Source organism: Miniopterus natalensis, chromosome 4 (genome assembly GCF_054644295.1).
Source record: "Miniopterus natalensis isolate mMinNat1 chromosome 4, mMinNat1.hap1, whole genome shotgun sequence".
NCBI classification, from domain to species: Eukaryota; Metazoa; Chordata; class Mammalia; order Chiroptera; family Miniopteridae; genus Miniopterus; species Miniopterus natalensis.
Genome location: NC_142084.1, coordinates 72,095,658 through 72,110,936, shown reverse-complemented (window position 1 = coordinate 72,110,936; position 15,279 = coordinate 72,095,658). Strand labels below are relative to the sequence as shown.

The following is a 15,279-nucleotide window of genomic DNA, read 5'->3' as shown; positions in this document are numbered from 1 at the left end:
GGTTGCCCGCGAGGACGAAGAGAGGCAGGATGCAGTGAGAGGGGGGCCGCTGGGCCGAGACTGATGGGACCGCCACGCTGATGGTGTGGGGCGAAGAGGGAGCAACTTTCAGGCACCTGGGAGGAAAAAGGGCTGGAGATGGAAGCAGGCGGGGCTCAGGGACCACTCAGTGGGGTGGCGGGACCAGAGCTGGGGTGCTGGCTGAAACAGACGACTGCGGGGGGAGGAGCGCGCCAGGGCTAAGGGCCACGGGGGACATTGAAGGGGCGGGGCACAGGGCCGAGAGCAGGGTGCAGGGAAGTAGGCGGGAATATGGAAACGGAGTTGGGGGCGCCCGGTCCCACATTGGGGGTGGGGAGCCTGGAACTGGCCGAATTCGAATGGAAGGTCCCAGACCAGTAGGGGTTGGGTGAGGGGATTCTGGGCCGCGGGACAGAGAGCGCGCGGTGTGCGGCGGGGCGGAGGCCGGACGGGTGGGGCGCGCGGTGCCCGCGGGCAGGCGGGCGGCGGAGAAGCCGGTGCGGGGCCCGCCGCCCCCCCCAACCCCGGGCCGGGGGCGGGGCCGGGCGGGGCCAGAGGCGTATTAGCGCCTTGTCAATTCGGCTGCTCAGACTTGCTCTGGCCTCCGCGCCAGCGCCCAGCGACGTGCGGGCTGCCCAGTCCGCGCCCTCCCGCGCCCCGCGCCGCCGCTGCCCGCCGCGCGCCCCCTGCAGCGTCGGCCCCATGCCCGCCGGCCGCCTGGGCCCCGCCGCCCAATCCGCGCGGCGGCCACCGCCGCTGTTGCCCCTACTGCTTCTCTGCGTCCTCGGGGCGCCGCGAGACGGATCAGGAGCCCGTGAGTACCCGGCGCCCTGCTCCCCCCCTTCCCGCCTGGGCAGAGAGCGTGCGCCCTGGGGGCAGCCGCGGGGGGGGGGGGGGCGGGAAGGGAGCGCAGGCGCCACCTGGACGGCCGGGGAACAAAGGAAGGCGCCCCCGGCACGGCCCTCGGGGCGCCCTCACCTGCGGGGCGCACAGCGCAGCAGTCCACTGGCCTGAGGGTCCGGCTTCCGCACCCGAGGCCTTACCTGGGCCGCCGGGCCGAGGACGCCCGGCCGGGTCCCCGGAGTTTGGGGGGCCCGCGTACTGGGACCCTCTGCGTGCGGAGACTCGGCGGGCGCACGCAACAGCGTCCCTGACTCCGAGCCATGGAGACCGAGGGGCACCGATCCTGGGCGGGGGCGCACGCGGAAGGCGCGCTGGGTGCCGGCCCCGAGCACCCCCCGCCCCGTGGAGGGATGAGCCCCGGGAGGAAGGCGGGGCGGGAGGGGGGCGGCTCTGGCCGCCTGGCGCGCGGCCCGGGGTCCCCGGGGACGCGCCTCTCCGCGGGCCGGCGCCGCCGCCCTCCCCCGGCGGGACACTGCGCGCGGGGGTCCTCGGAGTTTCAGCCACTGGGGTCGCTCGGAACCGTTCCCGGTCGGGCTGCGCCGGGCTGGGAACCTCCAGCGAGAGAAATCTTTGTGAGCCAGTGGGTGAGAGGGAGAGGAATCGGGAGCCAGTGAGTCCAGGCACCGCGGGCCCAACCTTGAGTTGGGGGGCCCCGGAAACCCACAGCCGGGCAGGCCAAGACCCTCGCCCCGTCGGGAGCTCCTGGCCTCCCACACTCTCTGTTCTCCACCCCAAGCACAACCCCTCCAGGACACAGTCTCTATATCCAGACCCACTCTAGGACACACCCAGAGACACACAAAGACACACTGGCTTGTGGCCCATCACCCTCGCCCTCAGACGCACACACTGCATCCCAGATGCACATTCGCACACCATCAGGGCGCACACACATTCCATCCCTGGCACACACACTTTCGTGGTCATCCACTCATTCCTCAGGGGATATAACACAGGAGCATACACACAGGCACAGCTGTCCTAGACACTCATAGTCACTCCACACACCCATCCAGACACACAGGTTGCCCCAGGTGGACACACACTGCTGCCTGGGTCGCCCCACACTGCAGAGCTATCTGCAGGCTCATCGCGGATGCTCCTCCAGAAAGGGCAGGGTTCCCGCACGCCCTTAGGGGCACTTGCCAAAAACCCAGCATCCCAGAGTGCCTGTGCAGGTGAGGGGCTGCGCAAGGCCCTCCCCAGGTCCCTGAAGACCTGTGAGTGCCAGTGTTCGTGGCAGGCTTTGTTTCCCAGCCTGTAGAGCAGCAGGGAAGGTGGTGGTAGTGGTGGGATTGTTGTTCTGTGTGTGTTTTTTCCTTTAAGGGGGAAGAAATTAAATAAAAGATTCTCACACCTCGGCAATATGTTTCTACTTACGGTGTGTCTTAGCACCTGACCAGCAGGCGGGTGGGTTGTAAAGTGTCTGCAGGTACCAGTGGGATGGGAAATGGGGACCCCTGTAGGGATCCTGGGATGGAGGTCACCCTCCTGTATTGCTTGCAGAGAATCTCACACTTTTCCCTTTTAAAACACATGGTGTTCCTTTTTAATAACGGCAATGGCTCCAGATTGGGAAGTGGGGAAGGAAAAAACTTTTAAAGGCCTCAGCATTGTGAGAACGGCATGGAGGCAGGGATGTAGGGTGGGAGGGCTGTCCAAAAGACTAGCCCAGGGATCTGCTTTGGGGAGCCTTCTAGGAGGCCCCCAAATCAGTCCAAGGGCCCCCCAACCTCAGTGGGCTGTTTCCCTTGGAATGTGTGCATCCTGGCCCTAAGTGCCTTGACCCATTATTTAGGGAGTGTGGAGCCAGCCTGGACCCCAGAGCTGGGAGGGGCTTTAATCCTCATAGTTCCTAGGCACTCTGGACCTCGTGATCTCATCTCATTAATTTCCCCAGCAGGTAGAAAGAGTATACTTTCCTCCCATTTTATGAGAGAGTAGACTGAGAACAGGCGAGGGAAAGCCAATTGCTCAGGTGCTCCAGCTGAGATTGGCACCCACATCCCAGGAGGAGACAGCCTCCCTCTGACCTTTCCTGCTGGAGCTTGGGGTGGGGGGACTGGCCTGTTCAGGCCCGCCTGGCCTTGCCCTCTCGCCCCGTACCCCCCCCCCCGCCCTTGGAGGGCAGCTGCAGCTGCTGGCATGGAGCAAGGCTAGTCCAGGCCAGGCGGGTGTGGCAGAGGGGCAGTGCCCCCCAGCCAGGACCCCCCAGAAAGCCCTTTCCTAACCAGGCTATGAATATGGGGGGGGAGCAGGAGGGATTTCACCCATCCCCTGAGAACTGGGAGTCGGCCTGGGGTCCAGGCAGGCCTGGCCTGCCCCTGCCTCCCACCCTGCTGGGGGTGGGGGCAGGCAGGAAGTGGTGGGTGGGCCGGGGCAGAGATGCTGGCACGCCTGAGTTCTTGCTGGAGGAATTCAGAATTAGCTAGCGGCTGGCTGCCTGGGACCTCCGGGGCGGCCCCCTGCACCCCCCCAACCCCCGCCTCCTCAGCTCTGGCCCGCTCAGCCGGCTCCTTCGCACGGATGCTGAGACCTCCGGAGAGCCCTGGGCCAAGCCTCAAACGCAACTGTGATTCTAGGTTCCAGCAAGACATGGCCCTCAAGCCAAGTTTGCCCCAGAAAATTGTCAGAGCTGGCCCCTGGAACTGTGTCCACCCCACCTCAACCATCTGGGGCAGTGAAGGCCAGCACAAGGCAGCCACTGGCTTTTGTGGAGGGGACATCGCAGGGGGGCAGGATCATCCTGTCCTTGGCTGCCATCTCAAGGAAGCTGGGCTGCCCTTCCCTCTACCCTCCTGCAGTCCCTTCTTACAGTTGCCTGGGGATCCTTTAAAAATGTAAATCCCTCCCCTGTTCAGAACTCTGGAATACTCCCTGCCAGTCAGGCCCCTGATGACCTCTCAGACCTCATTTCCTACTATTTTTGCCCCAGGACTTTTGTACTTGCTGCTCCCACTGCCTGGATACTGTCTCCTACATATTTTCATGGCTACTTTCACTTTATTCAGGTCTCAACTCAAATGCCACCTCCCTAGACAGGCCTCCTGGGCCATTGAGATGCCACTAATGACTTGTGCTTTACTGTCTCCCTCTTTATTCTCTTAGACATTTGTTCTTTTTCCTGCTGCTTTCTTGGGTTCAGGGCCCACAGGGGCAGAAATCTCGGGTATCTTGGTCACCATGGTGCCCCCATCTCTTGGCACACTGTTGGTGATCAGTGAAAGGATTGAACAAGTGAGTGAATGAGTCCTCACAACTGCCCTTGGTGGAGAGAGAGCCTCCTTCCCAGACTCAGAGAAGTAAAGTGCCTGGATGGAACTTCCACAGTGAGCTGGGGGCATTCGAACCTAGGTCAGCCTGGCTTAAAGGTCCCAGAGAGTTGTCCTGATGATAATATTTTCACTCCTTTCAAACAACAGCATGTGTTAGATACCTTGATGCCCACTTCCCAGATGGGGAGACTGAGACTCAGGGAGGGGTTTCAGGGGCTTGAACTGTAAGTACCCACCCCCTTCTCTAGCCCTTGGTTTCCCTGTGGGTAAAAAAATCTCCTCTTATTTTCTAATCCCAGAAGAGGGCTGGCCCCAATTGCCAGCAGGAGGGGAGGCATAAATCACTTCATCCTTGAGGCCTAGTGCTCAGCACCCAGCTCACAGAACCCAGTTTAGGAAGTCACTTCCTAGAATCTGATCACCATAATGGCCCTGGGAACCAGGAACTTTCTTGTTCCCATTTTGCAGATTAGGAAAAATGAGTCAAAGGACAGACTGAGTCAAGGGACTGAGTCCAGTCCCTTTGAACAGTGGTTGGGGCCCAGAGCTTGCCCCAGCCACCTTCCATTCCAGCACAGAGCAGGGCTTTGGAGATGGACAAATCTGGGTTTGAATAGTGTGCCCTTCCCTCAGTGAGTGACCTTAGGCAGGAGACTTGATCCCTCAGAGCCTTGGTTTTTTTAACCCATAAAAGAGCAGGATTTTTATAGGGTATCCCCCCACAGAGACACCTACTGTCTGTGAGGCCCTGGGGATATGAAAGAACTCACAGTCTTTTATTTCTAACTGCCAAAAATAAAATGAAAAGAAAAAAAAAGTCAGAGTGTAGGGCTTTTCAGAACTATATGCAAAGCAAAAGTGACTTGAATGTGAGTGGGCATTTCTGCCTGAGGTTTGTAACCACTCAAACCTTGAGTAGGTCATTGATGAAGTGGCTTGGATGAACTAGCTGAACCTCAGTTTCCTTATCTATAAAATGGGTATAATAGTAAAGAGCTCCTTTGCAGGATTGCCAGGAGTCCTGGAGGTCCTAGCATGGTGGGGATTCAGGGCAGTTCTACTCCAGGCCTGACAGGCCCTCTTCTCTGACCCCAGACACAGCTGTGATCAGTCCTCAGGACCCCACACTCCTCATCGGCTCCTCCCTGCAGGCCACGTGCTCAGTGCACGGGGACTCGCAGGGCCCCACTGCAGAGGGCCTCTACTGGACCCTCAACGGGCGCCGCCTGCCCCCTGAGCTCTCCCGCATGCTCAACGCCTCCACCCTGGCCCTCGCCCTGGCCAACCTCAACGGATCCAGGCAGCAGTCGGGGGACAACCTTGTGTGCCATGCTCGAGATGGCAGCATCCTAGCGGGCTCCTGCCTCTATGTTGGCTGTAAGTGGCTCCCAGGATGCTCAGGGGTAGCTTTGGGGAGCAGCATCTCTCACTGGAGAGGGGCATGAATCATGGGCCCTCTGGCCCAGGGCTGGATGGTGGGCATGAGCACTTGCACAAGTTGAAAGGTATGGGCCTCTGGGTGGGAACGTGAGCCTGGAGACACCCCCACCACTGTCCCCAAGAGAGCTCATGCAGGAGTCATGCCAACACCCACCCTGTCCACCCTCCTTTCACTCTGAGGTGGGGCTGCCTGGCGACCAGCAGCTCCTCCACCTGTCCACAGCTGGTCCAGACCCTCAGCCCCTGCACCCCCTCCCCAGTGCCCCCGGAGAAACCCTTCAACATCAGTTGCTGGTCCAAGAACATGAAGGACCTCACATGCCGCTGGACACCGGGGGCCCATGGGGAGACCTTCCTCCACACGAACTACTCCCTGAAGTACAAGCTGAGGTTGGTGATGACCCTTGGTGACATGTGTCCCAGCCTGGCTGTGAGGCCTTTGCCAAGCCTGTCTGCCCTCTGAGCCAAGTGTCCTGTCTATACTCTGGGACTGCCATAGCGAGGTATGAGGCCCCTAAGGGACCCTTATGTGTCCTCACCCCCTGCCCCTGCAGGTGGTATGGGCAGGACAACACATGTGAGGAGTACCACACGGTGGGACCCCACTCCTGCCACATCCCCAAGGACCTGGCCCTCTTTACTCCCTACGAGATCTGGGTGGAAGCCACCAACAGGCTGGGCTCGGCCCGCTCAGATGTGCTCACACTGGACATCCTGGATGTGGGTGAGGCATCTCCCGGGGGGTTCCTGCCCCCACCCAAGCCCAGCCATGGCTGCATCTCTGGCCCAACCCTGCTGGTTGGGGTAGGGCGTACCCATCAGTCCCCAGCCCCCTGAATCAGCCAGGATAGTTCCACTCTGCAGAGAACACCTGGCCTGGCTTCCTCCTCCCCCTCCTCCTCCTCAAAGCCCAGGTGTGCCAGAGGGCCTTCACCCCCCAGCTGGGAGGGGGTTGTCCAGGTCTGAGGCACCCCAGGAAGCCATAGCCTGGAGCTGGGGGGGGGGGCAGGCAGGAGGCAGGAAATGGATGATCTGTAGCAGAATTGGGCCTAATCTAATTAGGGTGTTTCTCAGCCCTGAGCAGGCCTGTGTCTTAACCCATTCAGCCCCTCACCAAGGCCTCAAGGGGAGAGCCAGCTCTCCCTGCTTCCCACAGGGCTCCCAGAAGGATCTCAGATCCATCCTGGCTTGGAGCCACCCCCACCCCAGCCTGCTTCCCTCTTTGCTTCCTTAAGTCTTGAAGGTGTGGTGGGCATGTTCTCAGCTTCAGTTGTCCCTCTGCACCCAGCAAGGCTGTCATACTGAGGACCTTTGTAAGGTGGGAAGGAGCTGGAGGTGGGTGGTTGATGGCCCCCTGGCCTCCTGGGAATAATAATAATATCATCATCAGCCAGGCAGTGTCTGTTTTTACAGAATTCCCTGAAGATAGGATTATGTTTCTCCTGTCACAGATAATAATGGTGATAACAGCTAACATTAATTGAGTGCTTCTAGGCGCTGAGTGTTTCCTGAATATTGTCTAATATAATCCACCCATGCTCGAGGGGGTGGGGTGGAGGGGACGCGAGGGGTAAGGGGGGGACACGGAAGCAGGTGCCACCTAAGCCACTTGCTTTGGGATTTGAGTCCAGACAGGGGCCAGCCAGGTCCCAGGAGCCCATGACTAAGCCCTGTCCCACCCCGCCTGGCAGTGACCACCGATCCCCCGCCCGATGTGCACGTGAGCCGAGTCGGGGGCCTGGAGGACCAGCTGAGCGTGCGCTGGGTTTCCCCGCCCGCCCTCAAGGACTTCCTCTTCCAAGCCAAGTACCAGATCCGCTACCGCGTGGAGGACAGTGTGGATTGGAAGGTGTCCGCCCCGCCCCCGCCCCGCCCAGGCCCCGCCGGGTCCCCGCCGTGGTCCCTGACCCTCCCCTTGCCGCCTAGGTAGTGGACGACGTGAGCAACCAGACCTCCTGCCGCCTGGCCGGCCTGAAGCCAGGCACCGTCTACTTCGTTCAAGTGCGTTGCAACCCCTTTGGCATCTACGGCTCCAAAAAGGCAGGGATCTGGAGTGAGTGGAGCCACCCTACGGCTGCCTCCACCCCCCGCAGTGGTGAGCACCCCAACATGGCTGGGTGGTTATGGGACCAGCCCTAAACCAGCCTGGGCTTGGGCTTCTGTTTTCTTCTTTTGTTTTTTCAGGAGAGCAGAGGTCTCAAACTGGTGGCCCCAGGGCCTAATTTGGCCCCTGGATCTATTTTCTTTGACCTATCATTTGAAAACAAACAAACAAAAATTTAATCTACTTGAAGACATTTACAAATAGGAAGTTTTAACACAAATATCCTAGGTTCCCTAGAAAAATTGTCTAGAAAATGTGACAGGACACAGCCAGTGTTGCTCTGAAGTCTCTATCAGCAAAGGCTGCCCCTTCATGCCAGGTCCTCTCTCTCTAGCCGCCTCATCCCCAACTGGCCCGTTTCACCCACCTGTACCCCTCCCCAGCCCCTAAGGGCAAGTGAGTTTGAGACCCCTGCTTCAAAGGCTGTTGGGCTGCTAACTCTCCCTCTGATGGGCCTCAGCTTCCCCTTCTGACCCAGGTAGGGGGCTGGGGATGATTAGGGGCCTGGGTCTGGCTCCCCTTCCCATCTGGGGTTCCTCTGAGTCCATGGACATCCTTTGTCTCCTTTGTGAAATGATATGAAATCTGTTACTTGAAATGTCTGGCTTCAGCTTACCCATCTGGAAAGTGGGGATGATAATGACTCCTGTCTCAGACTATTGTGCAGGTGAGATGCGATAACCCATGCAAAGTACCCTCATAGTGAGCACCACCTAAGGCTCCCTTCCCCTGCTCATCCCATGGTTTCACCCCAAGGTAGGCCTCTTTTCTCAGATGAGGAGACTTTGGCCTCAGAAGATTTAGCCAGACCCCAAGGTCACACGGGGATCTGAATTCAATTTGCTGAAGTCCAGGACCAGGCTCACTCCTGTGATGATGGGGAAACAAAGGCCCAGAGAGGGTCTCAGAACCAGGGAGGGGTAGAGCCTAGCTCCAGCCAGCTCCCCAGCCCCCTCTGTGGGGCCCTCCAGGTTCTGGGGTGGGCGGGAGCTAGCATGACCGGGAGGGGCTGAGCCTTGGCCCCTGCTCGTGCCCAGCACCTGCGATTCTTGCACGGGAGCCAGCAGGCGGCTGCGTCTGCAAAGGAGGCTGGGGAGGCTGGGGGAGGCCAGCAGGGGCCTGGGCTGTGCCAGGGCCTGTCAGCGGGTCCCCTGTGTTATTTATGACGTGAGGCCGATGTCCTTATCCGCCGGCCTGTTCAGGGCTGACTGAGTCCAGCAGCTGGGCCGCAGGCGGGCCTCCCACCTGGCCCTCCCACCAGCTCCCGGTCCCATTGGCTCATGCTCCCAGGGGCTGTCTCCTTTCGATTCTGTCACTCTCTTCCTCTCCCTTTCTGTCTTTCTGCCTTTCTTGGTTTGTGTCCCTACACCCCTATGCTCTCTGTTCCCCCACTTTCTCCACCCCTCCTCCTCTCTCTGAATCTCCATGGCTGACCCCATAGCTTTGGCCGTCCCTGCATCTCCTGTGTTTCCTTGTCCCCATCTCTCAGTCTCTGCTTCTGTATCTCTCTCCCTTTCTCTGCCCCCTGCTCTGTCTCTGAGTCTACGGCCTGGCTTCTCACCTTCTCCTCCAACCCTTTCCACTCACACCTGGATCAGGCCACAGGAATCAGGTTCCTGGAGGAGATGTGGAGGAGGAGCCCCTTCCTTCCCCTACCCCCCACCTCCTCGGGGGCGCAGCTGGGCTGCTTGGCTGGGCGGTGGAGGGGACGCGGTCTCGGGGAAATGGGGGGAGGTGCCCGAGGGGAACGCGGTCAGCCACGCAGGGACCCTCCCTCCATTGCCCGCGCGCGCCCTCTGTCGGGCGCGCGCTAATGCTGCCGCTTCGCCTCCATCAGAGCGTCCGGGCCCGGGCGGCGGGGCTTGCGAGCCGCGGGGCGGAGAGCCGAGCTCGGGGCCGGTGCGGCGCGAGCTCAAGCAGTTCCTCGGCTGGCTCAAGAAGCACGCGTACTGCTCGAACCTCAGCTTCCGCCTCTATGACCAGTGGCGAGCCTGGATGCAAAAGTCGCACAAGACCCGCAACCAGGTAGGAAGGAGGGACCTGTGGGCGAGGGATGAGGGGTGTTGCAGGGAGGTGGGTGCACAGCCCCGGACACCACCTCCTTCCTTCCAAGCACAGGACGAGGGGATCCTGCCCTCGGGCAGACGCAGCGCGGCGAGAGGTAAGGGGGGCCCAGGTGGGTGGGAGATAGGGAGAATTAGGCCTTCCCGGTGGCCAATACGCTGTGGGCCCCCCCACTCTCATCCTTCAGTTTTATTTATCAGCATTTACTTAGCACCAACTGTGTGCCTGGCCCCGTGGCTTTTAACCTAGTAAGAGCACCTAACTCCTTGAAAATGTCCAAAGTGTAACGTCATCCTGAGGAATGAATGGACATACTGGTCCAAGTTAGCATGTTTGAGCGCCTACTGCATGTTGGGCCTTTGCCAAGAGATTTACCGAAAGAGCACCCCATGGGATGGATAGATATTACTTCTTAGATGGGGAACCAAGGCCCAGGAAGAGGCAGTACCCTGCCCAAGGTAACCCAGCTGAAAGTGGTGGGGCCAGGACCTGAATGGGAGGGGGTGTAAAAGGGGAGTTCCTAAATTGCTGTGCAGTGCTGGCCCCTCCTAGGCTCCCTACTTAGCCTGGCTTCACCTCTGCCTGCAGGTCCTGCCAGATAAGCTCTAGGGGCTGGGGGCCGCCCTCCCTGCTTCATGGAGACCCAGGGCTGCAACCAAACTGGGGCCACCTTTGTACCCTCACCTCACGGTGCCCAAGCACCCTTGGCAGGAGCTGGAATGGGCACTCTGAGCTCCAAGGACCACATCTCTGGCCTCCATGCAAGGCCACGCTTGGGTGCACCCAGTGGGGTGTGTGTGTGTGAGGGTTGGCTAAGCTGCCCAGAACCCCTGCCAGGGCTGAGGGTGAAGAGGATTCATTACCTCCCTCACCCAGGACCCCTCCAAAGAATCTTTTTAAATAAAGGAGCTATTTTAGTTCCCTGATTGTGAAGGTGAGTTTGGGGCTGCAGAGGCCTGGGGTGGGGACTGTAGGGGAGGCATGAGGACTTCTAATGACCCTTTGGGATTGAAATCCTCCCCTTCCAGAATTTCAGACTCGTTCTCCCCAGGATTGCAACTATCTGGTTCTAAACTCCTTAGAGAGTGTGATTCAAAACAACAGTTTAATCACTCTTGGGGGAGGGAGTCTTTCACCCTCCATCCCTGCCTCTATGGGGCCCCCTCAACAGGTATACAAACCCCAGCACCCAGGAGACAGAGAGAGTAGAGCAGCTGCAGATGAAGGGCTCTTTATTGTGGGAGGTGTGGCCCCCTCACAGAGGGTTAACAGCCCGGTCGGGCTCCACCCCATCCAGCTAGCAGTCAGAGCTAGGCACTACCCAACCCTTTTCCCATTTCCCTCAGAGGGTCCCTGGGGAGTCACCATCACTCAGCAGATTCTGCATCAAATCTGAGGTCCTGGAGAACCTTGTTGATAGCTTCCATGGTTTTAATTACCCTATAAGAGTGGATGGGAACTATAAATAAAACCCAGATGGGGCAAATTAGCCTCCACTGTGCAGCTCTGAGGGGGCTGTGGCAAGCCCGGGGCCCCCTGCCCACCACCAAGCTTCCAGGCAGCATTAGCAGCCCAGGATCATTTGGGTGCCTGGGAGCAGGGGTGGTCTTGTAGGTCACAGTGGGCAGAGAGAAAAGGCCATCTTGAGTGGGTGTATGCCATTAGGAGGCTGTACAATGTAACTGGCAGATGTCGAGGGGGTGTGCATGTGTTTGTGCGTGGGGGGGCGAGGGCAGGAATGTGCAGGCGTGTGCTCGATGGGGCCTGGGTGACCGTGTCCAAGCTCCAAGTTCAACCATGTAAATGGCATTGGTGTGTCTGAGATGTGCAGCTGTCCCAGAAATGAATAGCACATCTGGTGTGGAAATGGAGGGTGTGTGCACTGGGGGAATGTGCTGTGTTTCTGGAAGCCACCAGGTGTGGACTCCAGTGTGCACACCCTCAGGGTTGTGTGCAGGTCCAGAGGGTCTGACAGTGCCAGCCCTAGGGCATACTTGACTGGGAGTGCATGCCTGGCCCATGTGCAAATCTAGCATGGCCAGCCCACTGGGAAGAGACACTCACTTCATCTTCAGCTGGTGCAACTGCAGAGTGTCTTCCTGCCCTGTGAGCTCTGGTGCCCCCATCAGTTGCAGCTGGGTCACCTGGTGCAGGGGCGAGAGGGGGCAGCAGGGAGGATATCACTGCAGGCAGAGGCCACCCCCTGCCCTCCCACACAACCAAAAAGGGAGCAAAGGGGTGGGGCCATGGCTGGGAGTGGCCAGGGAGGTGCTTAGTGAGGGAAGAGCCTGGGATTTTTTTTTTTTTTAATATATCTTTATTGATTTCAGAGAGAGGAAGGGAGAGGGAGAGAAAGAAACATCAGTGATGAGAGAGTCATTGATTGGCTGCCTCCTGCACGCCCCCGACTGGGGATCAGCCCGCAACCAGGGCATGTGCCCTGACCGTACCTTAATCTCCTGGATCCTACCCTAGGTCGATGTTCAACCTCTGAGCCCTGCCCTGCCGGGTTAGCCTGGATTTTTAGAGCGCTGAGTAGGCTGCATGTTGGTGTGTGACTAGCAATCAGCCAGATATTGGTTACAGGGGCACAGTAGGTGGGGCCTCATGGTCTTGGGGGCAAGACAGGGCCCTATAATCCCAGGGTAGAAGTAGGCCAGAAACCAAGACTGGGATTGGGATCTCGGAGGTGTGGGTGGCCTGGCAATCCCAGTGTAGAATGTGATATGGGTGTGGCTTCATGTGGATTTAGCCAGGGAATAGTGTATCTCAGCCAGGATTGGCTGTACTGCCTAGTACACTGGGCCTTGGAACCCTGGGAAAGGAGTAGGTCCAGAACCTAGGCTAGGGTCTAGGGTTACTGGGAGGGGGAGGGCCTGAAAACCCACGTTGCCCCCTATGCAGAGACTTGAGGACTGGACCAGAAGCATTAGGAAGAACCAGAAGGGAAGAGCATTGTGGGGGCAGGGGCGGGTCATTCAGGACGGCGTTATCCTGGGGGCAGGGACTGGGATGGACGGACAGGTTCTGGGACTAAAAGCCTGGAATGAAACCCAGCGGACAGGTGGAAACAAGGAGGCTGGATAATCTCAAATGGAGCCTTTGTGGAAGATTGAGGTGGGGTAGGAAGCGGTGGGGTCTAGAGCTCCGGGAGTGGAGTTTTGGGGGACTGGAATCTTCTGGCCTTTCACTCACGTGGCACAGAGTGGACCTAGCAGGCCACCGAGATTAGGAGAGACTAGGTTTGGAATAGGGGGCAGGGCCTCACCGCGGCCAGGCTTGTCTGCTCCAGCTACTGTAGGCTGTGCACGTGGCGAGCGAGCAGCGGCTGCGCTCTGGGGCCTGCCAGCTCGGCCTCCACCACCAGCACCTCCCAGGCGAAGGCCTGGGTCACCTCGTGCACTGTGATCTGGTAGCACGGGAAGCCGTATCGCGGGCGCCTACGCAGGTACAGGTGGTGACCTCAGCAGCAGGGCGGGTACTGAGGCTACGCCCCCAGGCTCTTAGGCCCTTTACCTGCATAGACCACCTGAAAGCCCCGCCCCCCCCATAAAGTGTCCCTGGACCCGAGTGTGGAGGACACTGATTCCTGCAGAGGAACACAAGACAGGCCCATCGCTGCATTTGGGGGAAGGAGATACACCCCCAAGAGTGGGACATTGGGAAGTGGGGACGCACCCTGGGTCGTCTCTGCCTCGGCCAATGCAGCTGCAAGGGTGACCCAGCTCCGCCCCCGGGAACGCCCACCTCCGAAGCAGCCTGGGGACTCAACCCTGCCACCCATATTCGCCCCTGCACCGGCACTTACTTCCCCAGGCGGTGGAAGGCCTACGGGCGCTCAGCCTGCAACTGGTGGATGCGCTGCACCAGCACCTGGATCGGGGCATCTTTCTACGGAGCAGGGGGCATGGCTGGGCATGAAGCTGGCGCTCCCGAGCCGATAACGCCCTCCCCGCTTCCGTTCATGCTTGGGCCCAGGCTCACACAAGGCCATATTTGTTCGAGCTCTGGGTCTCCTCTGGCAGACGCAGCTTCAGGCACAGTGGGGACAGCAAGCTCAGCCACGGCCTCACAGGTTATGACTGCGCAGTCCCAGCCACACTCGGGAGTTTGCTCTGCTGCGGTAAGCGCCCCCTGTAGGCCCGGAGGTATTCCAGGCCCCAGCCTGTGCTGGCCAAACCTGGAGACTCGGAAGGCTGACTGCTTAGGCGCAACACCTACCCCCGACTCTACTTCTGCTGGTTCTCTCCCAGCACCTGCCTGCTTTCATTTGTCCTTGAATGTACGGCTCTGAGCATAGCGAGGCTCTCTGGGTTTGTTTCTATATGCTTATGCCAACACCGACTTTCATCCACATAATGTCCTCCTCACACAAGGAAAACAAATTCATTATATAGTGCCAGAAGACCGAGTGGGATTTCAACGTAGTTTGACATTACAGAGCTCAAGTTGCTCCAGGCTGTGTAAAGACCTTATAAATGATCTGAAGGGAGGAACCTGGGGGCAGGCTGAGGCCAATGGGACCTCATATTAAGTGCAGAGGTGGCCTCCAAGCTTTCTGCTGGAGAATCACCAGTTTTGAGCTGAGAAGCTTCCTTCTCCAGGGGGTAATTGGAGATTATTAAGTTGGTAGTGGCCTGGCCTAGGGAAGAGGCCAGGGATGAAACTCAACTGACGAGAGACGGAGTAACCGAGATTCCAGCTTTTAGCTGGCACTGCTGGTCCCAGCTATTCTTAACACAGTTTCCAAGCCTGGGTTGTCACCTACACCAAGCCCCAATTGTCCGAGGAAGCATGGCCTTTTCAGGGCATCCAGTGCACAGCCCTCACGGGATTTGCAGAAGCATCATACAAAGTCTTAAAAAAACCCACAAAGGCCTGGCCAGCGTGACTCCGTGGTTAAGCACTAACCTATGATCCAGATCAAGGTTCCATTCCGTCAGGGCACATGCCCTAGTTTCAGGTTCAATCCCCAGTAGGGGGCGTGCAGGAGGCAGCAGATAAGATGATTCTCTCATCATTGATGTTTCTCTCTCCCCCCCCCCCCGCCCTGAAACCAATGAAGATATATTAAAAAAAACCCACAAAGGCCTACCCTTCCAAAAACCACTGGTCTCAGGTGGGACTCATTGCTTCTAAGATTCAAAACTGGTGTTTTACACTAGGTGGGGTGTTCCTAACTTCCTCCTCATCCAACCATACCTGGACATGCCCAGGGCCCAGATGAACCATCGTTCCACCAGTCACTGGCCTAAGGTCTTCATTCCCTTGTTACAGATGACAAAACCAAGATCGGCAGGCGTCCTAGTCTACATGGCAGAGGGTCAGGACCACAGTCCATTTTACAGATGAGGAACCTGAAAGGACAGGACTGCCAAAGACTCTAAAGTCATGTAACAGGGAGTCCCTAAGGGAGATATCCACACCTTGGCCATCTTCCCCACTGGACAGATCAGCCACATGGACACCAGT

General features: G+C 58.7%; 2 protein-coding genes across 3 annotated transcripts; one reads left to right on the top strand and one right to left on the bottom strand.

Annotated features, from left to right (window-relative positions):
• The first annotated feature begins 692 nt into the window (after positions 1 to 692).
• On the top strand, positions 693 to 11,728 carry CRLF1 (cytokine receptor like factor 1). Of its 2 annotated transcripts, none has more exons than XM_087816828.1 (9): positions 693 to 835; positions 5,295 to 5,576; positions 5,900 to 6,029; positions 6,194 to 6,363; positions 7,331 to 7,488; positions 7,566 to 7,734; positions 9,581 to 9,768; positions 9,862 to 9,904; positions 10,396 to 11,728. In XM_087816828.1, the coding sequence occupies exons 1-9, from the start codon at positions 724 to 726 to the stop codon at positions 10,407 to 10,409; spliced, it is 1,266 nt and encodes a 421-aa protein (XP_087672954.1). In that variant the 5' UTR covers positions 693 to 723; the 3' UTR covers positions 10,410 to 11,728. The 2 variants fall into 2 exon arrangements, with proteins under 2 accessions (XP_087672954.1, XP_087672953.1); XM_087816827.1 differs by having other exon boundaries at positions 9,857 to 9,904.
• Positions 11,175 to 15,039, bottom strand: REX1BD (required for excision 1-B domain containing). Its single transcript, XM_087816182.1, is given in 7 exon segments — positions 11,175 to 11,247; positions 11,872 to 11,951; positions 13,076 to 13,269; positions 13,324 to 13,367; positions 13,616 to 13,698; positions 13,792 to 13,941; positions 15,010 to 15,039. Coding segments are annotated over 7 exon segments (654 nt in total).
• Between the last annotated feature and the right edge of the window lie 240 nt (positions 15,040 to 15,279).

Bases quoted from the DNA above. Each gene is read 5' to 3' on its own strand.
- CRLF1 (XM_087816827.1), top strand. From the start codon at position 724: ATGCCCGCCGGCCGCCTGGGCCCCGCCGCCCAATCCGCGCGGCGGCCA. The intron at 836-5,294 runs GTGAGTACCCGG...CTCTGACCCCAG, and splicing joins GCGAGACGGATCAGGAGCCC to ACACAGCTGTGATCAGTCCT. The intron at 6,364-7,330 runs GTGAGGCATCTC...CCCGCCTGGCAG, and splicing joins ACTGGACATCCTGGATGTGG to TGACCACCGATCCCCCGCCC.